General features: G+C 39.8%; 2 protein-coding genes and 1 long non-coding RNA gene across 3 annotated transcripts in view; 1 reads left to right on the top strand and 2 right to left on the bottom strand.

The window, feature by feature from the left end:
- LOC146525559 (CKLF-like MARVEL transmembrane domain-containing protein 3) overlaps positions 1–9,283 on the top strand; it is a 17,153-nt gene extending 7,870 nt beyond the window's left edge. Inside the window, exon 5 of the mRNA XM_085168597.1 lies at positions 730–9,283. Within this exon, the coding sequence (XP_085024723.1) occupies positions 730–758 (29 nt within the window). The 3' untranslated portion in view covers positions 759–9,283. The remainder of the gene's footprint in view (positions 1–729) is intronic.
- cmtm4 (CKLF-like MARVEL transmembrane domain containing 4) lies at positions 4,338–25,863 on the bottom strand. The gene is made up of 4 exons (XM_085168369.1): positions 24,839–25,863; positions 16,429–16,605; positions 6,931–7,029; positions 4,338–6,580 (listed from the first exon to the last, which is right to left on the bottom strand). The coding sequence occupies exons 1-4, from the start codon at positions 25,022–25,024 to the stop codon at positions 6,416–6,418; spliced, it is 627 nt and encodes a 208-aa protein (XP_085024495.1). The 5' UTR covers positions 25,025–25,863; the 3' UTR covers positions 4,338–6,415.
- LOC146525558 (uncharacterized) lies at positions 11,051–16,422 on the bottom strand. Its single transcript, XR_014875408.1, has 2 exons — positions 14,801–16,422; positions 11,051–14,762 (listed from the first exon to the last, which is right to left on the bottom strand). It is a non-coding gene; the product is annotated as an uncharacterized LOC146525558 (long non-coding RNA).

The following is a 25,863-nucleotide window of genomic DNA, read 5'->3' as shown; positions in this document are numbered from 1 at the left end:
TCAACAAGGCATTTTCTGCCAAAGAATATTTTCTCTTTTTTTGAACCATTTTCTGTGAAACATAGGGATGATCTAAATAAATACCAACAACCACAGCACATTCAGAGTCACTTAAACCAACTTCCACCTGACTGTGAAGGTTAGCAGGTCACCTTGACAGCGGGTTGCCCCCATGTGATCGAACAGGTGTACCTAATAAAGTGGCCAGTGAGAGTATGTGCCTTGGAGTGATTATTATTGCGATTTGCCACTAAGTAAATAAAACTGAATTGAATTGAATGACACACCTGGACCTGTAAACTGTTCAGGTAAACATGTTTTTAATTGCATGATTAAAAATGCCACTTTTCATGCTTTCACTGCCATAACTGAAGTATTTTGTTTCCACACTGAGGTGGCGGCACACATTCAGAGATGGATCATTTATAAACTTCACTTTGATGTCTGATCCCACTGTGCAAAGCATTTTGTGCAAAGCATGAACCAACCCTTTCAACAAAAAAGTTTCATTTCATTCCTCAAAGCGTGCACTCTGTTAATGAAAACAAAACTGGCACCCTTAGACAATTCTCTATGTTCAAAAGATAAAAAATGCCTTTCCCCAAGCGCACCACGTTTTGTGCGCTTGTTATTTTCTTCCTTATTGATGTAGCTCGTCCACAGAAAGTGCACCCAGAGAAGTGACACTATGTCTGACGCAGGGTTTTCTTCCCTTTTTTTGTTTTGTAGATGAATTTTCAGACTCTGACTCAGACTGAAACTGTGGGGATCTTTGGCAGAAGATGTGTGATCATGCAGTCTATTCCTTTGTGGTAAAAATCAACACTGCCGAGCAGATATTTGCAAACACCTGCCTGGTTTTTGTGCAACAGAGTTACAGAAGGACACTGTGTATCAAGGTCAGACTCATTGTTGGTCAGTTTCAAGTCGCCGAACACGAACAAAGAAGGTTTTAGTGCAATTCACACATTAGAAAAAATACTTTTTAAACTGACGCATCAAACACGCCAGCCTTCTGTTTTATTGGTTGTTACACAAAGTTTATAAAACATGTTCTTTTCTTTTTTCATGTTCAAGTTTACTTTCAGTGTCTTAGATCATTTGCCAAAAATGTAAGAGCTACTATCACTCCAACACTTTCCTGAAGCTGTGAAACTGTTTCTGCTCATGTTATGGAGAAGCAGTTATTAACATCAAAATGTGCGTGCATTATGTCTAAATCAGGGGAAAATGCTCTAGCCCTGTTTACATGTTTGCACACTAGAACACTGCAAAATGCCTTATCGAATAAATGTTTACCAATGTACTAATAATGTAATGATGCTGTAACAGGAATTCAGACCAGGAGGCCTGCTTAATTATCCTTTATTAAATTGACAGCATTATGTTTATAACCCTGTTTCCTATAAAGTTTGCACACTGTGTAAAATGCAAAGATATACAAATCATTTAAACCCTATATTTAATTTTAATCATCAGATGCTGCCTTTCAGAATTCTTCTTATTTACTCCAAAGCAGTAGGCTCATTTAGAGATTGATTACAGCAAAGCTTTTCCTAAAAAAACTGTAAAGGGGGCGTGTTTACAACTCTGCTGCATTGCATCTGCTCTGTAGTCTGTTAACAGGGACATAAGGAGTCAACTTGCTATGCTTTTGGAGATAAATTGCTTTCCCTTTGTTACTTTCCCTTTACTTTCAGAAGCTTAACAACTCCTTTGTTGTATTTTTGTTTTATAGTGCTCCAAATGTTTTTAATAGATGTCAGATCTGGTTTACAAGCGGGCCAGTTCACCACCCAGAATCTTTTAATAATTGATTGCATTTATATAGCGCTTTTCAAGGCACCCAAAGCGCTTTACAATTCCACTATTCATTCACTCTCACATTCACACACTGGTGGAGGCAAGCTTCAGTTGTAGACTGACAGAGGCGAGGCTGCCATATCGCGCCATCGGCCCCTCTGGCCCATGGACACAACGACCAGGACAGAAAGCCCGGGGAACGAACCGGCGACCTTCCGGTTACAGACGCTTCCCAACCCCCTGAGCCATGATCGCCCCTAATTTAATATGTATGTACAGAATGTGTTTTGGCCTAGTCTCGCTTAGTAATGCACGGCAATACCTGACACAGCTGGATGGAAGAACGTGTCGCTCCAAAACCTGATTTATCGTTCAGCATAAATTAAGCCTTCACAGATGTGCAACTATACCATTAGGGGAGCCCATAGGCCTGCCCCAGGCTCCCTTTTGACTTTATTTTTCCAATTGACTTGAGTCTATATTAAATGAACTATGCTTATAGAATGCAGAAACATTTTTTGCCGCTTGTTTGAATGTTTTTTTCTTACTTTGTGTGCTAAATTTGTGGTTATTGGTGTCTACCCAAAGCCCATGCATCTATTTCCATTATAGAACTAAGGATCACAAACATTCGGTACTGGTTTCCAGCCTTGTCCAGACTTCTCTGGATCAGGTGAACCCCTTCCTAACTTTACTTCTGAAAGACTCAGTTTCTCTGGGATGCTATTTTCATATATCATGTTACTAATTAACCTAATGTGTTGAGCACCAAATTTCTTTCTGGATTGCACAAATTTACAACATTTTGCTGTCTATTGTTGCCCCTGTAATGACAGCTTTGTAACATTTTACTGGCATCAAACTCAAAATGAGCTCACGTAAAAAAAACAAAAGTTGTTTTTACCCTTCTAAATTAAATAAAGCTAATTTTGGCTCGTGCCTTATTTAAGAGTGGTTGCCAGAGCACGTAGCAACGCATGCTTGATTTGGTAGGTCTCTTTTTGTTTTTTTTCTTGTAGTAACCCCAAAGGGTTTGTGTCTCCTCCTTTTCAGAGTTTGAATGAGCTACAATCAATTTCATTCTAATTTTATTCACATTTCGCAGTGTTTTGACATTTTAGGAAACAAAGTTATAAAAAATTTTCTAGCCTATATTACAAGAAGAGAATGGTTGGCCGGTTACAACCTCTGTCCAACTGTGGTAGATTTATAAAAGCCTATTTTACAATCTGAGGATAACCTTTGTTTATCTTATGTTTATTTCCTCATATGAGTTTCTGTGATGTGCGTGTGACATTAGATATCATGCTACTTTGACACACTTACTAAGGTAACACACTTTGTTGACTTCCTGCTCTTTTTTGTTTGTGTGCTATTTCTTCATATGTGCATACGTGTGTGCAGTTCATTAAAACCATTTAATGCAGTATTACTTTGAGAAATTCTAAATATCTGCTATATAAATCATTGCATGTTTTTTTTTTTATTTGCATGTGTGATGTACGATTTCTCTCCATCCACTGCCACTACTGACAAATTAGATGCACTAGAACGCCACAGTGACTGCTAATGAAATCTACGGTGGACTACACGAGTGCTACAACAGCACTGAATTAAAAACAAATGACTGGGAATTGGCCACCATGGCATTTCCCGCATTTTTCAGTGCATCGAGTACGGTAAAAACTTTTATGGATCTGTTACAGCTGTAGCTTCATGTTTTAAAGTTGAGTGGAAATAAATGAACAAAATGAGAAAAAGACCTTGCAGGTCTATGCAAAATAATAGCTACGATTTCCATGAACCAGCCTGCAATGATGTTACAGATCGTTTATGCCCTGTGAAAAGCAAGAATGTCAAACTCATTTTATATTGTGGGCCACATAGAGTTCACTTTGATCTTATGTGGGTTGGATCGGTGAAATTCCAGTTTCTCTGTGTAAAAAGTGTAACTGTGGATTCATTGAAATATCAACACAAACATAAGCAATTTAAAAATTATGTCTCAGTTTTTCTACATGGTAAAGAAATGCTGTTGTAGTAAATAAAAGAAGTCATTCAGCACGACTCTTCAAGCTTAGATTGTAAGAAATAATGTGTAAAATTACAGAAATCTGTAATTTAATTACTTTGGTGTAATGTGACTGGCCATGGGTAGGAAAAACTAAACTGTGTTCTTCTTCACATTTTCCAAAGTCATCCAGTGGGCCTGATTGGGGTCTTTGCTGGGCAAATTCCAGCCACCAGACCTTATGTTTGACACCCTTGGCATAAACCTTAACTTTAAACATGCTTAAAAAGGTAACACGGGTACAGACATTGTGAAAGTGTACATTTCAAACATTCCCGAATGGTTTTAAATGATTTATTCTTTCCAATAAGTAGGAGAACCTTCAGTTTATTTGAAACATTCAAACAACATCCCCACACAGTACCATTTCATAAACGGGTACCTTTGTAAAACCAGTGTAGATGTATGTTGCCTGCTTGTTTATTTTTTGTTTGGTTTTGGATTTTTTTTTTGCAAAAAAAAGTTTGAATAAAAACCTGTCTTCATTTCAATAATGTCAATATAAACCAGTGCGAAGTCTCCACACTTCTTTGTGATCGGATCATTGTTTGCCGTTTATGTCACGACCTGCAAACCAGCAGAAAGCCTTTTCTTTCTCATAAATACAAATTTCGTAACATATTGCAGCACAGTCGTACACAGAGAGAGCTGCAGCTTGATAAGCGTTTGACAAATATGGTCGGTTTATATGACGAAATAGCATAATGCAATAGCGTGATTTTGTTGCTGTACAAATTCATAAGTGAACATGGTAATAGTATTACTCAAAAACAAATCCATCAAAGTAAGTTACACACACATAAATACGAACAAGATTGTCTTCTCATACGTCTATGTCAATCACCAAACCAAGAGAAACAGCATTAAAACATAAGTTATTTAAAATCTAAGAAATGCCTGGTTAATCAAGCATCTTCAGGGCATTTATTAGTCTTAATTTAAAAAAAAATCCACAGTCAAATACATTTCTGGTCCTTCACTTATAAACACACTAATGTAAAATCATCTGACTATACACCCGATCCACTGATGCAACAAAAAGATACATTTCATATAAAGACCAGAAGAGGGGGCCATAGTCAACTTGCCCGAAGAAGGTTCAGGTCTTAACTGTAGTGTACATTAAAAGAAGATCAGATGCTAAATAAGTAGACAAAGGTTTAACTTCCTGTGTACTTCAGGTGCACTGACCAACTGAAAAATATTAAAGAGAAATCAGTATTGGATGGATGGGCTTTGCAGAGGCTGCTATAAGGGTAATGAAGGATAGGGATATCATAATACATGAAATGTGGGATAATATCATTGTAGATACATATACAAACATTTCAATCAACCACAGATTTGCTAAATGTACCATGTTTCCACCCCACAGACTCATCAAGTCTAATATTTAGAAAGGCATTAGGAAACACAGTGTTTAGGTCGAGGCACCCTGTGATTTTTTTTTGTAATATAGGAGGGTCAGTACCTGAGAAGCAGTGTATAGGCTAATGACATTGGTCTCAACCACCGATACTGATGTTTGCTTTAATTTTAATCTCACTGATGTACTTTTAAGATTTGTGTTACCTGAAGTGTTGGACGTGTGCAAAATTAAGATACGGATTACCTTATCATTGCTTGATATAACCTCCTCCAGGCTCACAGTGTAGGCCTAACACACATCTATAAGTAAAACTTTTTAAGCTCTGCTAAAAATTATGTCCCTGTTATTGTGTCAAACCAACTGGATGCATTTGTGTTACAAAGAAGTTATTTTTTCCCCATTTTAAGTGTTGTGGACTAATGTAGTGCATGTAATCTGCACTTACTCCATAAATGCTGACAGCAAATGCAGTATGGCAATAGTGGCTAAAAGTCATGTGTAAAAGTAAGATTTGTAAGATTAGCCAAGACAAGGGCAAGGAGACTTTCATGAGAGCATGTATAATTAAAAAATTGCTCAAAGGTAGAAGGTAAAAGCTGTGAGAAAGAACAATGAAGTCATGGTTGGACTGCAGGTTAGGGTTTGTTGCTGGTCCACTGGTTTCCTCATTTCATGATCACATTTATTACCACAGACTTCAGCGGCATGACATAAGCAGACTGTACAAAAGCTGACCTTGTTTTACTGGACTTCATTCACAGTGAAAGACAAAGCGTGCTCAAAAGTCAACACATATACCGGAGCCAGAGTAGGTGCACAGCTGGGGAGAAGTAAGGCTTTCTCTTTGTAGCCTTTCAGGGGAACTTGTCCTTCAAAATGCTTTAGAAAAACATGTAGATGAAGGGTTTTACAAAGCACACCGTCAAATGTGACCCGGGTTTTCTACTTAAGTGTTTATGTGTCAGCAGGAGTTGCCAGGACGGCTGCTGAACAAAGCCACGGAGCCTCATTCACAGCTGAAGTGTTGTGATGAGAAGTCAAAAGCGTGCGGTGAGCCAAAGGTGGCTGTCTCACTGGAGTGGAAATACTGTTCTGAAGGCAGAGCTGTTTCCATTAGAGTCAGCTGCTGGTAGAGTGGCTTTCTCTTAGTCTTCCTGATTGTCTGCCAGCACTCATGCAAGCTCAGGTCGTGGCTCCACCTCACCACGCGATGCCGTGCGTGCCCGAATGTAATCGCTGGCCTGAGCCACCCCCTGACACCCAGCGCCACGGCGCCACTTCCGCACTGCCAAGAAGGTGTTTATTCCGTACACGACAGTCACCAGGAAGCCAAAAATCTGCACACAGGTGGAAACGGGAAGCAGAACCATTTACGTGTCAACAAATGTCAAAGCTACGTGATTACAGCTCAATAAGCTGATGAGGTTGTCTGATATATCAAAACTTCTACAAGTGCATAAATTAGTGTAATTAAACACATATACAGAACTGTGCAGTGGTAGGAAATTTAGCAGCCTTATTTAGCAGCCTGGTCAGTAAGAAACAAATTCTCTGGACATCCTCAGTCAGTGATGCTGCAGTAAAGTAAGGCACAAAAATAGCATCCATATCTACACACGTTTATGCTTCCTTTGTTATAGATTGAGGCAGGATGCCACTGGATAAAGTTCAAAGAGTCAGTACTCACCACTGCTGCTATTTCAGCTCCAGTGTTGTGATTGATGCAAGCAAGCACGAGAGATGACAAGAAGAAAAACAGGGTGCTGGCACCTGTGTTAACGAGGTCCTACAGGAAGACAAAAACAAAGATCACAGCTCTGAATTCGTGATGTTATATAAGACTGGGATCACCTGTGATTTAAATCAACAACAATGAAATGTCTTTGAGTATTGAACACAGGATGTTTTCAGTACCTGGCAGTTTTGGGCAATACCAAAATAACATATGAAGTTATTCATACATTTTAACATGGTATGTTCAAATTCAAATTTATTTGTCACATACACAGTCATACACAGTACGATATGCAGTGAAATGCTTAGACAACTGCTCGTGACCTAAAGAAAAAAGAAAAGGCTATGAATAAGATAGGAAATAAATATGAAAATTAAAAAGGGTAAATTTAACTAGGAAGGAATAAAATAAAATAAAATATAAAAATTAAGTTAAAAATGAGATAACTGTACAACACAAATTAGAATGAAGGGTAAATTTAACTGGGAAAGAATAAGATAAAATATATAAATTAAAGTTGAAAATAAAATAACTGTACAACAAAATACACAATACACAGTATAGAAATATATAAGAATGTATGAAGAAATATAAATATATATATACACAATAACAGCAGCTGTACAAGTATTAACTGGAAATGAAGAATATAATGTCCAGTGTTGTGCAATCCACATTATTTAGTGTCTTGTGCAGTGCAAATATGCTTAAAGTGATTTAAGTGATAAAGTGAAAACAATGTCCAGAATGTCTAGTGTGTGTGTAAGAACTATATGTGTGGGTCAGTACTGTGTGGTGGTGTGATTGAGAGACCGTATCGCCTGCGGGAAGAAGCTCCTCCTCAGTCTCTCTGTGTTGGTCTTGTTCCCCATTGTTTGAATTTATTTGAATGCATTCACGTGTGGTCTTTGGCTCCACAGGTCCTCTTTGGTTTTCTCTGTTACGAACTTTGAATTCTTGTTGTTTTTTAGCATTCTGTTGGTTCTCAGGTTTTTCATTACTGTTTATTTTTGAGTACTAGTTCAGTAGTATTTTCATGAGTATTCTGCATTAGTCTAAGGAGCTTGGAAAGAAAAGCGTCTAGACTTCTTTAAGTTTCCTTGAAGACGTTTCACCTCTCATCCGAGAAGCTTCTTCAGTTCTAAGAGCAACTGGTGGAGAGTCCCAGATTTTAAGTCCCCAAGAGGGACAATGGACCCCCTATTGATCCTCTACCTAATCACATGAGCCAAGGTGTGAAAAAGGGTGTGGGTCACAATTAGGGGTGGGCGATATAAACGATATAAATTTGGCCAACGATAGAGATTTTGACTATATCGCTCTATCGCGATAGCGCATGTTGATGATGTCATCAAGTTGCGCCTGTTTTGGTTGAAAGCATCGCAGCGGCTAAAACCATTATCATCTGCAAATTATGGCGGGCGACAGTCTTAGCAAAGAGATGAAGCACTTTTGAAATATGGGGAAAGCCAAAAACTGTGCTTCCTCCACTTCCGTAACATTGATTCATTAATGCTGAATTCTCTCGCAGCTGCTCTATTCCCATGTTGTTGCAGTATATTAATAACTAACCTCGTATTGTGGATGAATAATCTTTGTTCTCCTGACTGAAGTTTGGCCCGTGTATAGCATCCTGCTATGCGATTGCATTTGTCCCTAACCACCAGAATCCCTCACGTTAACTTTTATCGAGTGGAAAAAAAGTTGGCGTTCATCCTCCAGCTTCACTGTGCTAATGTTATGCTAACATAGCTGTGTCGCTAGCAATCACGTAGCACAACATTATATACCAGGTAATCCAACTTCAGTAACCCTGCAAACGCCACTGCTGTTTAGTTTTCTGTCTTCATCTATGTGGGAAGTGGGTAGCAGAGCTGTACGTTTTAATTAGTTTCAAAAATCTCTCAGTCAGAACATGGTATGAAATGTTTAGGTGTAAACTAGCGAGCTAACTTCCTGTTAACTTCTAACTCCGTTAAATTTAATAAATTCTGTTTTCATGGATGTAAAACTTAATTGTTACACCCAATAAAGCAGCAATGCCGATGATTTAATTACAGATGAAAGAATTTAGAACGTCTTTAACTCTTAGTGTTCGTTTGACTTTGGGACCTGAAGGGGTTTGGAGTTTTGGACCCAGATTACTCCGTGAAGCTCCTCACCATGGCAGCCGTAATTCTCTGACAATCCATCAAGCAGTGCATCTTACCAAAGTTGTACTAAAACATTTTTTAACAGATTTCTGCACGCCCAAATCGGTTCGAGGTCAGTAAGCACAACCAGAATTCATACATAAGGCACACTCTCGATTTTTGAGAAAATTAAAGGATTTTTAGTGTGGAAAATACGTTATACAGAAGAAAAGAATATATCGTGATATATATCGTTACTGCACATGCTTCAAATTATATCGTGATATGAATTTTAGGCCATATCGCCCAGCCCTAGTCACAATCAACTAGGGTTTTGGGTGAACCCATTGTGAAACCTAGCTCCACCCTATCATGTGATTTCTTGAGGTCAGATGGCCCAGGATGTGAGTGGGCGTTAAGGCATCTGGGAAGGGATCTCAAAACTGGATTATAGAGGACAGACAGTTGGTGTCGTAAACCACCACCTCTGTTCAAAGATGGTCGTTCACAGTGGACATAAATGGCTTCTTTCACTCCTCTTTCAAACCATCTGTCTTCTCTGTCCAAAATGTGAACATTAGCATTGTATTGTCCCGTCAAGGTGGCTCTTCTATGTTGTGCCGTGCGTTTATGAAGTGGCTGTTTGGTCTCTCCAAAGTAGAAGTCTGAGCATTTCTCGCTACACTGTACATCATACACTAAGTTGTGAAGTTTGTGTTTAGGAGTTTTATCTTTGAGATGAACCAGGTTTTGTCTGAGTGTGTGGCTGGGCCTAAAGTACACTGGGATGTCATGCTTGGGGAACTCGCCCGAGTTTCAAGCTCCTTAGACCTGGATGACTGAGAACCTTCACAGACATATTCTGTATTAGCTTTTTGTTCTGTTAATCCTTCCCTTGTGGCCCTTTATGTCAAGTCGGTCATCTCTGTGTAATTACTTCCCGTTTTTCTTTGGTAGTCTTTTGTAACCTGTGCTTTTACATTGAGTTCTACTTCCCTTGTCTCATCATCCTGATTTGTTCCCCATCTATTTTCCCCTTAGTGACAGATAACAGGCTCAGTTCTACAAATTTGACACAGAGAGGCACAAGGGCAAGACTAATAAAAGAATAGACTATACAAAATAAACCTAAAACAGAATATAACCAGAAACTAAAAGAAAAGAATTAGGACTCAAGATATTTAGAAACATGGAAAACAAGAATAAACAATGAACAACCTGCGAACCAACAGAACTTTAAATAATAACAAGAATTCAAAGTTCGTGACAGAAAACCATTTACCCAAAACTCCCTTGTTTTTCCAAGAGTAGTTAATGATTCATTTGGAGTTATTCTTTGGTGCTCCTTGTCTTTTTGTCTGTTTTTTAACCTCCTGTTGGGAAGAATTGTACGGTCATGGTAAAAAGAAAGTACACCCCCTATCAGTTCTAAGGTTTTACATATCAGGACATATTTCTTTCTTTCCATGTCTTGAATACAACCTGAGCTGAATGAGAGCACATGACACACGACATCATCATGTCATTATTTATTTAGCAGAAACCAAGCCAAAACAGGAAAGCGGTGCAAGCAAGTCGCCATGATTCAGTAGCTTGTAGAACCACTTTTAGCAGCAATAACTTGAAGTAATCATTTTCTGCATGACTTCATCAGTCTCTCACATCGTTGTGGAAGAATTCTGGCCTGCTCTCCTTTGCTTCAGTTCATTGAGGTTTGTGGGCATTTGTTTATGCGACGGCTCTCTTATGGTCCAGCCACAGCATTTCAGTCTTGACTTTTTTTTTTTTGCAATTTCTCTGAGAATGGCACAGTCTGACTTTGGGATGAATTTGCCTGGATGTCCACTCCTGAGAAGACCATTGGCTGTCTTGCCTGTTACCACTTGTGAATAATCTTTGTCATTGTGAATGATGGACTTTAAATTTGTTGGATTATTTGGCCTTTCCAGATTGCTGGGCAGCTTCTCTGAGATCATTGCTGATCTCTTTCCCCCTGAACGCTCCAGGCCAGCAAACTGCCAAAACCACTGCTTTTATAGACCCTCTTAATCCCCATGGAAAGGGTGTGCCTAGTTTTTTTTTGTTTTGTTTTAGTTTGTTTACATGCTGCTTCTGCATTTTGGCTCAGTTTTTTTGTTTAATAAATAATGACTCAGTGTAATATACATCTTGACAGATAAAACCTTAAAATTAAAAGAGTGTGTTTTTTCTTTCACCATAATTGTACCTGCTATTTATTTCTACACAACATCATTAGGATACTTGTTATTTTGGCTATTTCTAGACTTGGTAATAAGAAGGCAGAATTCCTGAACTTCCCTCTTGACATCCTTCCTCTTAGACCAACCTTGGGTTATAATAACAAATAAAAAATATCCACTCCTGGTGTTTTAACATAAAACTTCAATTTAATCCACTTAAAGCACTCACGGCAACAAATATCCTACAGCTGCCTCTTGCTTTTACATTTTAAATCACAGCACAACATTTTTGTTACCCCAAAGCACACCACTGAAATAACAAACTAATGTAATGTGAGCTCAAGATAAAACTGAGCTGTCTGAAAGCTGCTGCCAGTGATGTGCATTAGTTAAACCCCACAAGACTAATTAAAGAAAATTGGCACAATGTAGCCTCCTATTAGTCTAAGGACTGAGCACATTGTGGCTGATGTTGTATACTGAACAAACAGAGCTTGTTTGCACTCTTCTAACCAGCCAGACTGCATCCTGGTGCTCCATATCCAAAAACCGCAGGAGAGCAAAGAAGCCAACAGCACATATTTTTTTTAAAAGCCACCTAGCACCTCATTCATTCAATTCAAACAAACACTCAGTCCACACATTTAACTAACTCCATCCCCCACGTTTTTACACATAGGAAGTAATGTGAAAGAGACAATTGCTTTTCAAGTACCGCTCTCCTGTTCTTGGCACGCCAAACTGTGGGGAGGGGGTTAATATTGAAGGGCTCAGCGTGGCTGGGGCACGGCCCTTGTGATCAGAGGCGTGATTATAATCATTGCAGGCATGGTCTCTCATATGACACGCATGGACCATACAATAGCAAAGTCAAAAAGGCTAGCTGGTCGCAGACTTACACACATGTGCATGCACATACCTCAGCAGGGCATAAAAGGTGAGATAATGTGCCACTGATCTCGTGGTTTAATCAGTAACATAAATACAGAACCATATCTCTACATGTTAACTGGGAAAGTCAATGAACACCACAGTTATGATCTTAACCTTCGACCGTAATCTTAAACCCACTTCAAAGGTGCACACTGAGCGTACTGCAAACACTGCTCACATTACTCATGCACTCCCATCCAGCTTGTCAAACTGGTTAAACGAGACACAGCCAACCAGATATTCCTGCTCCATTGTGCTCTTTCATGTGCACAAACGATTTTGCACGTTCAATCCCACAGTCAGTTCAGTTGTTTCTCAGCCTCTCTGCTTTACTTTCGCCCAAAAGTCACAAATCACACATGTGATTATATTCTTTCCTGAATTTTCCCATATAGGTCCAATAGAAAAATGCACATGTAAACAACTAGCATAGAATTTCACAGCCTATGAAAAATTGACAGTCTCCATCTCGAAAGTTGTGCTCTATCTGACCAGCAATAATGGTAATTGCCTGAATACATTTTACCAGGAAAGGTAAAGAATAAAGTGGGATTCCAAGTGGCTGTTGTCTCTACAGTGCTGTTTGGAAATGCTGTGTAACAGCTTACTGTAGTGGAACAACTCAGCATCCAGTTGTGGGCTTCCACCCTGAACTACTTACTTCATTCATGCATTAACTGTGATGAGATACTCTCTGTTCTCAGAACTAAACAACCAGAAAATACTGGGCATACTGGCAGGGCAATCAAACGGCCGCTCTCCCTCCAATGAGAGAATAACAACACTATTATCTGTCTCTCCCTTTGTGTCTTTAGTTTTGCCTCATTTCTGTCCCAGAATCCCCCTAGCATGACCCACAGCTATTTGGCTGTGAATGAGGAAAACAATGGACCGAATTATCTGCCTTCAAAAACTAAATCCTCGAGTTTAATTTAATCACCTAAAGTTACAGAGTAGCTTTACAAAAGAGTCCTAGGACTGCATTCATTTCCATTTGGAAGAAGGGGAATGGGGTCAAGGCCTGTGTTTCCCCGTCTGTGCTGCCAAAGTCATCACAGAGGGGGAAGTGGAAGAGATGGGATCGTATAGCACGTAATTGTTAGATTAAGAACCCTTCTACTGAGAGTTTGTAGTTGGGAAACAGAAAAGTCAGCAGAAGGTTTAACAGTTGGTTAACACTGTGAAATGCTCACTCGTGGTAAAATTCCCAGGGGACCAATGTGACCGGAGCAGCTTTGACTACGATAGACATAAACAGCGTGTGGCTGAGCCCACACCGTGGAGTGCATCCAAGGAACGTGGGCTCGTCAGCTAAGCAGTTTGGAGTGAGAGCAAACACTGTTAAATCTGCAAAGCAACACGTTCGGTAAACCTTTGTTTGCAACATTTTGCTAACCAAAAAATTCCTTCATATTTGACAAATTCACCTTTGTTCTTTTGCATAACAGCATAAAGTCCAGCAACACCAGTGTGCCAAACCACAGGCCATCAAACTCCAACCTCTTTGTGTGAACCCAATGCCGACTCCTGAGCTCAGGCTTAAGCACACAAACACACAGTGTACATGCTAATTAAACATTTCATTATTTAACCATTAATCTCCTAAATGGAAAAATAATAACCAGGCAGAAGTGACAGGAGAAACGCTAGCGGGCTTAAGACGAAAAAGAACAGGCAGTCTTGAAAAGAGCAAACAGAAGGATTTTGGATTATATGGACAGTAATGGTTACAGGTATCTGGTAAAAGTTCCTAAATCAGCACTCTTAAATTAGCCCTGGCCTCTATGGGACTGTAAAACGCTTTCGTTCGGTGTTACTCTGCCAAAAGCAGACGCCAAAGGCACACCCTCTCTTCATGTTTGAGGTGGAATACTGTATTAAGGATACCGTAGAGCAATCTGATAGCTGTGGTTAGATCTGAACATCTGGCTTAGCATCCACATCTTTACTACAGTATGTACTGTAAGCTGGAAGTATGGTCAAAGAAGTTTCTTCTACACGTGTCTGTAAAAGACACTTGGCTGCAGATCAGAACTCACCACCAACTGCTTGTCAGGCAAACAGTGAGAGGCAGCCAGTATCTCCTGGAGAATACCCACAAGCTCATTTGCTTACAGCTGACAGTGCACATCCTGGTAGTAACATGGAAACTGTAATGACTTTGTGCTAGATTTTATTCTAGTGCTAAATACAGAACAATATTCAACAAATAAAAGTTCAAGAAAAGCTTGTTTCAATTTCTTACTTTAGAAAGAAACTAAGTTTAAATGCTTTGTTTAAATAATAAGCTTAAATCTCCTTGCATAAATGCTAAAACAGACCAATCATCAAGAAGATTAAAAAAAAGTAAATCTGTTGGTCATCTTTCTTTGCCTTTAGACAACAATTCTGATGGCAAAAGAACCAAACGGGAAAGGCAAAAAAAAAAAAAAAAGGCAAAAAGAAGAAGATTTAAAAAAGGCAAAAAGGAAAATCACTGCCTGGCTAATATTAGCTAACCTGGCTAATATTAGCTAACCTGGCTGATATTAGCTAACCTGGCTAATATTAGCTAACCTGGCTGATATTAGCTATTGGTAGATGTAAGGTTATTTAAACTGATATTGATGGCAGACAGCCACCATGCATTTGTGTATTTTTATTATTATGCATGTTTATTTTCAGTCAAGCAAAAAAATGTGATTTATCAGCTGATATTTTTTTCTCTTAGGAAACAAAACAGAAACAGATTTCACTAATATGTGCTATGTGTATCTATTTGTGAGTCCTTACTAAGATTACGCAACAATCCTGTTTAAAAACAAATCTTGTTTTAATAGTATGATTTGCTCTGTATAGTTTTTATTATCCTTTATTTGCTGAGCAGGCTGAGTAAATCAGCTGATATTTACCAATATACTGGAATGTGCATTTCTAAATAACATTTCTAATTTAAAAAGTAGAGATGGGAGAAATACCCTCCAACGATGGTGTGAGTGTTACTGTTGTTGTAGTTTTTCCTCCAGAGGGAACTCAGCAAGTCATGTTTGGATTACCAGAAACACGACAAACCATCTGATCCTAGCATCTAAACCAGTAATCCACGACTTGTCGTTATAATAAAACAGGATCATTTTTAACCCACACTGCCATATCATTGTAGTACAGACTCATAAATAACTGCACTTAACAACTTTTAAGAAATGTTTGTGTTTTGTGTCTGAAAGAAAGAAAAATCAGCTGCTATAGACTTTTAAAAACAAATATCAGTATCGGTGAATCATATATCTGTCAGGTTCTAGTGAAAGTAAACATAATAACAAGAGACACATCAAGCCATGCCAGCCTCTCTGTATTTTACTGCTGCTTAACAGCTAAACTGAGTTAAATGCTAACAAGCCTATTATAGCCTCTTAAAATGATAACAGCTCCTTAAATAGAGCTAAAAAAAAAAAAAAACATACAGGGAGTCTTTACTGCTGCTAATGTAGAGAAAATTAATAACTGTACTGGTCACTGGTCTCAAGAAGAGTAAAAAACCAAAGCTTTTAATGACATGTAAACCTTTACCTGGACCACTGCATTATCATAAGGTGAGCATATCGATAGATTTACACGTGCAGCTAAGCATTAAATTGTAAGCCAGACTGTTGCTAAATATGACGAGAATAATGCAAAATTACTGCTGTGTAAACTAGTAAGGTTTCAGAGGGCAAATTGAAACCCTGCTCTTCTAAAATGTTGCCTGATTTTAAATTGATTTTTTTTAGGATTAACTTCTATATTTGGGAAGGCCTGAAAATGCACAAGCCTCAGGGGAGTCTTCAGGAGTACGATGACCTCTGATGCTGAGGAGTGTTTTGACTCTGCTATCAGCCACAAGGACATGACAACTGATTGTGGATAGTGAACAGACATAACATCTTTCCATATCTGGAGAGTAAGGGGGTTCATGTGTGAGATTAGAACTTTAAAACCGGATGCCGATGCCGGCTGTAATGCGTGCATGAAGATGAAATTTCATAGTGAATTTATCTAAATGCTGTACTATTCATCTGTATCTCCTGAGGAATTATCTCTCCTCAACGGCAATCCTAGTATCATCATAAACTGTATTAACATTAGTCATCCTGTTCTTTTATTTAGAGGTTCAGCAATACATTAGTATACATGAGTTATGTTAACACTCTGTAGTGTGGACGTACCGTGAGGCTCCAGTTTACGTGGGGCACCTTGGTGTGGATGTTGAGACAGAAGATCAGGAGGAGGACTCCTGTCACTACAAGAGCACTGCAGCTGACAAACTCAAAGAAGTAGACCCCTCCACAGGGGGAACACATCATGATAGTTTCTATGCAGATGAAGCCGATGAGTGAAAGGACCTGAAGTGAGAGGGAAGACGACAGGAGAGACAAGAGTTAAGATAAGATACAAATAAGATACACTTTGTTTATTCCACAGGTTGGGAACAGCTTATCTCAATAAAATAAATACAATATCACAAAATCAAATAGCCTGGAAAGATAAAGAATGGAAAAACTTAACAGAAAACTGAAAAAGTACAATGTTCAAATGAGCTTAATAAGCGACATCTAACAGAGAAATGCAGATATTGTGGTGTGAGATGGTAAAGATTTTCTGTATATGTCCTTGTGGCAGCAAAGCTGAACCAGATGTTAGAGGAGGTCTTTAGCTGGTGCAGAGGGTGGTCAGGGTCTATCAACATCCATTCACCACAGCCACAGTCATGCTGATGACCTCTGCATTGTTAACTGGGGAATCCAAATACTGTATTGATTCAAACTGGATCCAAACAAGAACTGTAACGATGGGAGAAAATTCCCCCGGCAAGCGATATGAACACAATCCCACAGCTAGAAGTTCAGTATTCAGGCCATAGACAAACTCCTTTACAGTACTGCACAGGACTACACCGTCTTTACTTATAACTAGTGCACTGATTGCACATTTTATCTTATTATGTGCAGCATAATGCATGTGCTTTGGTTAGCATTGTCACCTTATTGCAAGAAAGCTTCTATTTCAAAGCACAGCTGGGGTCTATGTGTAATTTCCAAGTTCTTTACCAAAATACCAGCATTTATATGTCAAGACTTCACTTCATAATCCATCGTTTCTGCACGCCAAAGACAACTGCTGGTTCTAAATTTGGTTATGGATGACAGGTAGATAAAGTGCTCATATATCATAAAGCACTGCACAAATTTATGTTTAAATGTAGTCTCAAGCACTTTGAGTGCTACTATATCACATTTACCACTCTGAAGAAAATCCTACAGTCACAATGTTCAGGAAGCATGAGTGTGGTGCTAATAGTGCAGGAATATATTGAGTATATTATGCCAACAACAGGTTAGATAATTCACTGGCTGATTAGTAAATCATCTCTAAAAACTAAAAACTAGGTCAGCATGAGCAGTCTGCATTCATTATCCTAGAATGGAGTTCATTATTCAGTCTCTTTTCTGAATAACTGTGGGATCCGTCAGACCTTTGACAAAATATGTCTGACCTTCATTTCTGAATCTGACAGTGAGTCTTACCAGCGACGCCAGTTAACAAATGATACGCTAGCACTTTAAATACAAAGTATATAAAAACTTAAAATATATACATGCTTAGTCAGTATATTGAATATAAGCATAAAGAATACTGTAAGTTATTTCTGTAAGATTATGGGATTGAAATGTCAAACTTTCCAGTTCATAAAGCGATTGTCCTATGAATAGACCAGAGTCTGTGATCCCATGAGTTCTGCTCCTGGCAGTTTGTGAAGATGCCCGCTTCCAGCCAACAGCCATCAACAAACCACAGTATGGGAAGAATTCTGCTACTTAGGTGTTCTTCTGCCATCTAGACCCCGACAAAACCACACACAGATTGCCGACTGCCTAGGAGCAGTCCAAAACCAAGAGGCATAGCAGAACCATGAAAATGTAACATAACACCGACCTGAAGTAGCTAAGAATCAGTTTTCTAATTTTATGCAAACTGCAAAGGCCAGTTTTGCATGAGCAGATGTGAAGGATGTGATAAGAGACTCCAGTTTTCCTTTCTCTTTCATTTACAAATGTTACCCCTGAAAGTCTGCGCAATGTTAGTGAAACTTCACTCAAGGTCATTTAATGCAAAACAACAGCAATCACATATCAGACATATGCAATTTACAGATCGAACACAATCTGCTTGACTAATAATTCACACACAGTCATCTCATCCACACTCAACAAAATGCACTCAAAAAAAACAAAACTTTGCCAAGAAACAGCTTCCCACTCCTCAGTGTTACTTGGAAGATATCCTTTGAGCTGATAAAACATCAGCTTGCAAGCATCAACCCAGCAGCAAAGCGCAGAGGCATAGCTGAGTATCATTAGTTGGTGCTGCTTTACTGCCTCTTGGCCTGGACGGTTTTCCATCATTGAAGCAAAAATGAATTTTGATGTATTGAGATATAATAAGAGCCGTCGCCTACTGTTTGCATCTGTGTTTTAGCAAACAAGACCTATTCATAAAAGATCTAAGAAGCACAATGGCTTGCAGGATCTGTGCTTCATTTACTGTATGCGGGTTGGTTGTGAATCACAAAGCCCATATTTGAACATGGAAAAATAAATATTAACTTTCGTGCTAAACAGTTTTTGCTAAGATGATTTCGGATTATTGTAATATTCCATGCAGGAATGGCTTTTTGTCCAAGTTGTTAAAACATTAAACACGGAGCTGCGCTCAAGTAGAAAAGATTGAAAGGTAAGATCATTTTTTGCTTTTCAAAGAAAGTTATTGAAGAAACTGGGTCAAGTTTGAGGCAGGTTTTTTTTTTTTTATTTCACTACTTGTCATTACTAACAAATCTAAGCAGTTTAAGCACAAACAGCATCCCCTTTTCTTTGGCTCTGGCTTATTTTAGCTACTCAACTGTCTCTGTGTCTTCTGTTGCAAAAGAAAAATGATCACTTTAACAGCAGATATTTGTCCTTTAACTACATTTTACATTAAAACAAAACATTTATCAAAATTACATCATGTACAGTAGTTTATACAAGTATTGAGCTAACTCTTATTTCTTTTTCTTCCAAGGAGCCAGGCTCTTGGGATTTCCATTTTTGGAGGAATTTTGTTGTTGTTGTTTGTTTGTTTACCTACTCCAGCTGATGAACCAGTGCTGTGTCTACACATAACAGACCACTTAGCAAAGAACCTATTTTAAATTGTATTTTTAGCCACTTTTTTGATAGCCTGTCAATTTGGTATCTCTCAGTATCTCAGTATGATGTGGAGTGTATCAGTATCAGTATTAGTATCTGAACGTTACATCCATAGGAAACACATCAGAAAAAATCCAACAGAGACCTGACACGCGACCTGAGAGATGCCCCTGTCCCAGTCTGGGGAAGGATGGGTGTCAAAAAGCCATTCTTAAAGAAGGGAGGGAAAGGCTGAGGAAAGCCAAATCAAACAGGATCTGACCTGAACATCCGGTCTTATAAAGTGACGAGTGCACAGGTCAGAAAAGGGGTACAACAGTGAGTGTCTGCAGCCATCTGTAAGACACAGTGGAGGCTCTATCGTGGTTTGGGGTTGGAATTTAGATCTTTAAAAAGATCTAAAAGATCTTTAAAAACTTTAAAAAGATCTTTAAAAACTGATGGACGAATGAACACAGAAAAGCACCATCAGAGTTTCATTCACCATGCAATACCATCTTGAAAATGTCTCATTGGGAATGGCCTAATTTTCCAGCTTGACAGTGAACAAACACACTCTTCTAATGCAGTAAAAATATATCAGGATACAATAAAGGTGGTCATACCAAATATTGACTTTCAAGCTCATTAGAATTGCACCAACTCTTTTTCTCCTTATATACCTGTACTTCCACGTATGTTTTCACGTGCTTCTAGAAATCACTGCATCTATTTTCCATTTTGCTGGCAAAATATAAAAGAAGGAGGCATTGCTCAAGACTTTTGCAAAGTACTGTAATCTCTGAGTCACAATTGCAGCTTCACAGTGTTGTGCAGGTCACATGAATAGCTTATTAAATCCCACAACATTTAATAAATTTACCCACATAAATGCTTGTGCTGGCACACCCAGTCAGTTCAGGCACATTAATTTAAACAGCCATCCATTTTATTTTAACTGCTTATCCATCGCAGGGTCACAGGGAGTCTACTCCAGTATCCTGCTAATGCAAAGACCATTTAAACTTTAGAACCGTCATCTAACTTGACATGCATGGAGCTTGTAGCACAAAGCTAGAGCTTAGCTAACTTGTGGGACTAATTAAGTAAGGTCCATGGTAAATATGTGCATGTAGGATACTGGGCATTCAAAGAACTTCATTCATTTAGACAGCATTTTATTCTCGACTATCCCACACTGGGTGCAATATGGGGTCAATTCGGATTCAGTATCTTCCCCCATGTGGGCTGGAGGAGCAGAGGGTCAAACTACCGAACACGCGATTAGCGGACAATCTACCCTCCCTTCTGACACAGCCAGTTTCTTGGACTCTCGCATGTAGATAAGTGTTGGTTAATCAGTGAGATGAAGCTGAAATAAAAGAACTATCTCTACCACTACACTCCTACACCTTGTTGGCCACCCATCCCTCCATCCATCCATCCATCCATCCATCCTCTTAACTGCTTATCTAATTCAGTGTCACGGGCAGGCCTGGTGGGTGGGTGTTATGTTACAAAGAAGTAAAGAATAAACTTCTAAATGCTCAAACATGTATGTTTCTACACTAGCATAACTAACAAAGAGCAAGTCTAGCAGATTTTATCTCAGAAAACGATAATTTATTCAACCCTGTTTATCCTGTTCAGTGAGCAGAGCTGTTGGATGACTGGCACTGGTAAAGCATAAGGGGAAAACCCTCCACAGTTTATGTCAAACTCCAGTCTGATCGTTTAAATCTCTGTCTGTGACGTTACCTCACAGGAAACCGAAAGGAAGAGAAAATAAGTCGACTGGGCAGACTATCGTTAGGACAACAGTTGAATTGTGTGCAGTTGCCGAAGCCTCGTTAGAGTGTGTAGCTGGATAGCAGCCTGTCTTTGACTGAAATACAACTGAAAGGGTCACACCCAAACAGTAATGAAGTGCACTGCACTGGGAGATGATGTAATGTCTCTCAAAGAAAGCATATTACTTCCTCCATGCCCCTGTGTAGCAGGTGTCAGGCAGTCACAGGGGAGGAGGCGGAGAATTGCAAGCACCACACTGGATAATTTGGTAAGTATTGATTATACGTCAACCTTCTCTCTTGTTCAGTCTATTCATCACGCATCGTATGTGCAGGAACAAATGTGTCAGCTTTCTTTCCCTTTTTTCTCCTACATGCAAACAAGTCCTTATCTCAGGGATTTAGCACATTATTAGTTGCCTTAAGGACATCTTGGATGCCGATCCCCTTCTTATACGCCATCTGTTGTGAACAGATAATTAAAGGAGGAGAATGGGAGGCTTTATTGTTGAAACTTTGCAACACTATGTGCAGGACTTCCACACTGTACTACTTCATGCAAAAAAAAAAAAAAACACCTTAAAAATGACCCAAAAGATTGAATGTGCTTTAGCAGGAGCTCACAGTCGGGTATGAGATGGAAAATTTACCCTGAATGCTGGTTAAATTTCAACCCAGAGGAAAAGTGTGTTGCTGCACATATGCAACAACATACATGTCTCTCCTCGTGCCTGCACAACATTCCTGTTGTCTTTATGCCATCCTGCAAGATCCAAATAAGTCGTGTTTCAACCACATGACAGTAAAGCACATGGCGTCTCTCTCGGTTAAGGAAGCGTGTGCTGACATTTGGGAGCATATGGTAACTTCATTACACAAGATTTGGAGAAAGAACACCTCTCCTTAATATTTAACCTCCACTTGTTAAAATATTACTTTAAAAAAAGGGCAGGATGCACTCCATAACAGAAAAGCTGTTATTTATCATGAAGGCATGAGCCCTGCTGGGAAACAGTGTGATTGATAGGTGTACTATAAGGCCCAACAAGGTATCAAATTCCTGTCACTATGTCGACGTGCATGATGTGAATATCAGCTGGACTTTGTTGACCCGGTCACAAAGAGACAAAGACAAACCTGCTGTCAGGATGGGCGCACCTCGATCAGGTTACATGCCACTGAGAGTTTGTACTGCTCAGTGCAGGGCCAACAGCAGCAGCATCACATGTATCAATTCACCCAAGATATGACAGGTTGACTGGCCCCCTTAAAGCCTTTGCAAATGCATATTTGTGAAAAAAAGGAAGTATGAAAAAAAGAAGGTTTGAGGGGATTAAACCCAACTACTTTAGTATCTTTCAGCCATTTATTCAACTGTTTAACACAGAATTCAGTCAAACAAATTTATAAAACAAGATTCCACTTATAAAGCCCTTTAGGTTGATTGGACATAACAGATAAAGGCTGCCATCAGCAAATCTATTCTTACTTGCCAATAAACAGATGGCAGATAACGAATGAATACCTAGTCGATACAGACGTCCCAACCATAAACTGGAGCATCGAGTGTACTGCTGACAGTAGACTGCTGCCATTTGCTACATGATGCCCTTTTGCAGTGCATCTCCTCCACATTGTTTTGCTTGTTTTTCCAGCTCTGAAAGATCATCACTGCTCCTTGGCTGGCACAGAGTGAAACAATTAGAGGAGAGAGCAGTAAAAATGAAAGCCGATGAAGCCATTAATGCTTGGCAGGATGCCTTTAAAGGCCTCCTCTCTCAAGTCCTCCTCTGAGGTACTGAATATAAACTTGGATGACTTTGACTGGTCCTCTCCTTGTTCACAGAGGAGAAACGTGTCTATCTGAAACTGCAAAAGTACTCCCACGCTTCTGAAGTCTAAAGTACAAACTGAAGATTATTAATAGATATGAGATGACGCTTGTTCTCTTGTACCCACAATGCCTGTAATACAGATTCTACTTCAAATACCTGAACTGATTTTTTTAATGGGTTATTTATGTGCTATTCATGACTTGGCCTATTTTGGGGTATCACAACTAAGTACTTTTTGTGGTATAGAGCAAAATGAGACTTTGAAGTATCACAGATATTTTTGTAAACAAATCTAGAATTATTTTTAGGGCAAAGTCTTTGCACAGATGCTCGTGTTTAGACAAAACTTAAGACATAAGGAGTTTGGCTTAAATTGTTAAATGAGAAAGAAACTGCTATTCAGGTAATCTACAGGCACACCTCCCAAAAAAAATACATAGCATTTTTCACTTTGCAGGAGCAGAATCATATATATATATGCAATTACATTAAAACCACAAAACCAAGCACCTGGATGTTTGCACAGGTGGACAATGTGATTTTTATGGTGTCTTGTGTCTGGGCAGAGGATGTGGCTCTGTGGCTAAAAGTGAAAAAAAAAAACCCAAAAGAAATTAATTAACCACCAAAGTCTAAGGCAATACTCAAACATTTCTGGTTTGCTATGAAATGCGTGAAGATTATAAATCTAATACCTTTAAGTCACCGCCTGCTCCAAACTTCTCCCACGCTGATGACAGAAGGATTCCTAGCCTTCCTTCCCACATACAGGTAAACATCACAGGTGTGCAACAGACTGTGAGCTTCTCTCAGACCACTGGGACACTCAGCCACCCACAAGCTAAAAAAAACAACCTTAAAACTGTTTCTGCATAAGTTTTTAAAGTATTGCAGAGAAACTGCCTCCCACATGCATTGTTCTCCTCCCTGTTGTTGGGGATACACTCCAACATGTGTATGAGTGCAGCCCCTTAGTGAATTTTTCTTGGCAGAGGAAGAAGAGAAATGGTCCCAGTTTGATAGATGTTTCCTCCTCTGGTGAGTTATCAGATCTTTGGGACCCTTTCATTGTGCTTTGTTGTTGCCTCTTATTCCAGTTCAGACATCTGGTTTGGGTGAACTGATTCAAAAATTCCATCAGAAATGTGTTTTCCACTGACTACAGCGTAAAAAGAAATGGTGATAACACTTTTTATCACACATACAGGTTTTCCCAGGTGCCTCACCGAGTACAGCCGTATTTGCACACGTGTTTAAGTGGTCTGGAGCAGCAAACAGCCACACAGTGAAAAAATGGAACTACTTGCAAAGTAACTAAAAGTTATCAAGACGTTCAAGGAGTGCAAGCGAATCGCAAATGGCAGACATTATTAAACACTATAAATCCCTCTGGAATAGTACCCTATTATGTAGGAGCCATTATCCATTCAAAAACAAGCTCGCCTCTATACATTCACTAGTCATGGGGTTGGCATACTGTTGAAGTGACCTCTAGTAGGGATGCAGTGAAGGTTAAGCCAGGACCGGTGTGGCTAACTTTAGAATGAAACGTCGTGGTTATTATTACACATAAATAATAAGGTATTAATGCTTAGCATACAGCGAATTTAACTATAGCTGCACTTTATCGTGTTTTGCTCCCTGGAAGTTGAGTTTTCCTCCGCATGTTAGTTGCTGATCAGTAGAAGTTATGCACCAACGGTGCGTCACAGCTTGGCCACTTAAAGGAAGGCTGTACATCTCTGAGTATTACTGCAACGATGTCGCCATGCTTTGACTTACCACTTCAACCACCTTTAAAATCCCCAAGTATGACTTCAGGTACTCCAAGTCGCACACTATCCCCCCAAAAACGTTCCGCGAATGGACGGGCTCGGTGGTGGGCTGGTAGGGACTGCTGGCCCCGGAGATCATGGAAGTGTTGGAGGCCTCGCCGTCAAAGCCCTCCGTCTCTTCGGTGGTCCTCATGATTTCTGGAGAAGCTGAACTCTTTTTTTAAGAGAGAGAGACAAATGGAAACCGACGCTGCCAGTCCTCCTGGATCTACCTCACTGCGCGGCTTATATGACAGAGAGCACACTTTGTTCCACGCAAGCTGGGAGCAGATGGGGAAAACAAACCGGACAGTCCACTTCTCGTAGCCACCCCGAGGTGAAACCGCAACGGTAGTTGCTCTTTAACATCGCGTGCAGGACTGGTATAGGATCAGTGCAGCCACCCCCTCCACCTCCAGGCGGTTCCTCCCGGTTCCAGTGTTGCGCCTCTCCAAAACAGCCGCACTTAGAACTATGTTAGGCGGGTCACTTGTTCGAGTCCTTGTGCCACTGACTTTACCACGGACGACTCCGGTTAGTTCGGCAGATCGGGGGAAAATGCCTGCCGTGCTGTGAGACCGAAAAACATTCACCCATTGTGGCCCAGAATAAGCGAGAGAGATCCGCGCTGTCTCCTGTTGTAAACTTAATTATGCAGCCTCCACAGCAGCAGCAGGAGCAGCGCGCAGTACGGCTGCGTACGGACGCCGCTGTCCCTCGCTGTGGATGGAAAGCAGGTTTGTCTCCGCCCTCCTGAAAACTGCACATTCTTCAGAGTAGGCTCTGTGCCCGGTTTAAGTGCTCCCAAACAGCCTGCAAAACGAATCCAGCCGGAACCACGCCGACAGTACCGAGCTCTTCTCACACACTCACATTCGTCGGTGTGACCGTGCAGCATTTGAACACCAGCCAGGCCTGGTGACACGATTTCTATTTTCCCAAGGGGATTACAGTGTATGGCTGCTTGTCTTTATATGGAGTTTAAAACCCACT

The sequence above is a fragment of the Neolamprologus multifasciatus genome, chromosome 1, assembly GCF_963576455.1.
Source record: "Neolamprologus multifasciatus chromosome 1, fNeoMul1.2, whole genome shotgun sequence".
Taxonomy (NCBI): Eukaryota; Metazoa; Chordata; class Actinopteri; order Cichliformes; family Cichlidae; genus Neolamprologus; species Neolamprologus multifasciatus.
This window is presented reverse-complemented; position numbering and strand designations above follow the sequence as displayed.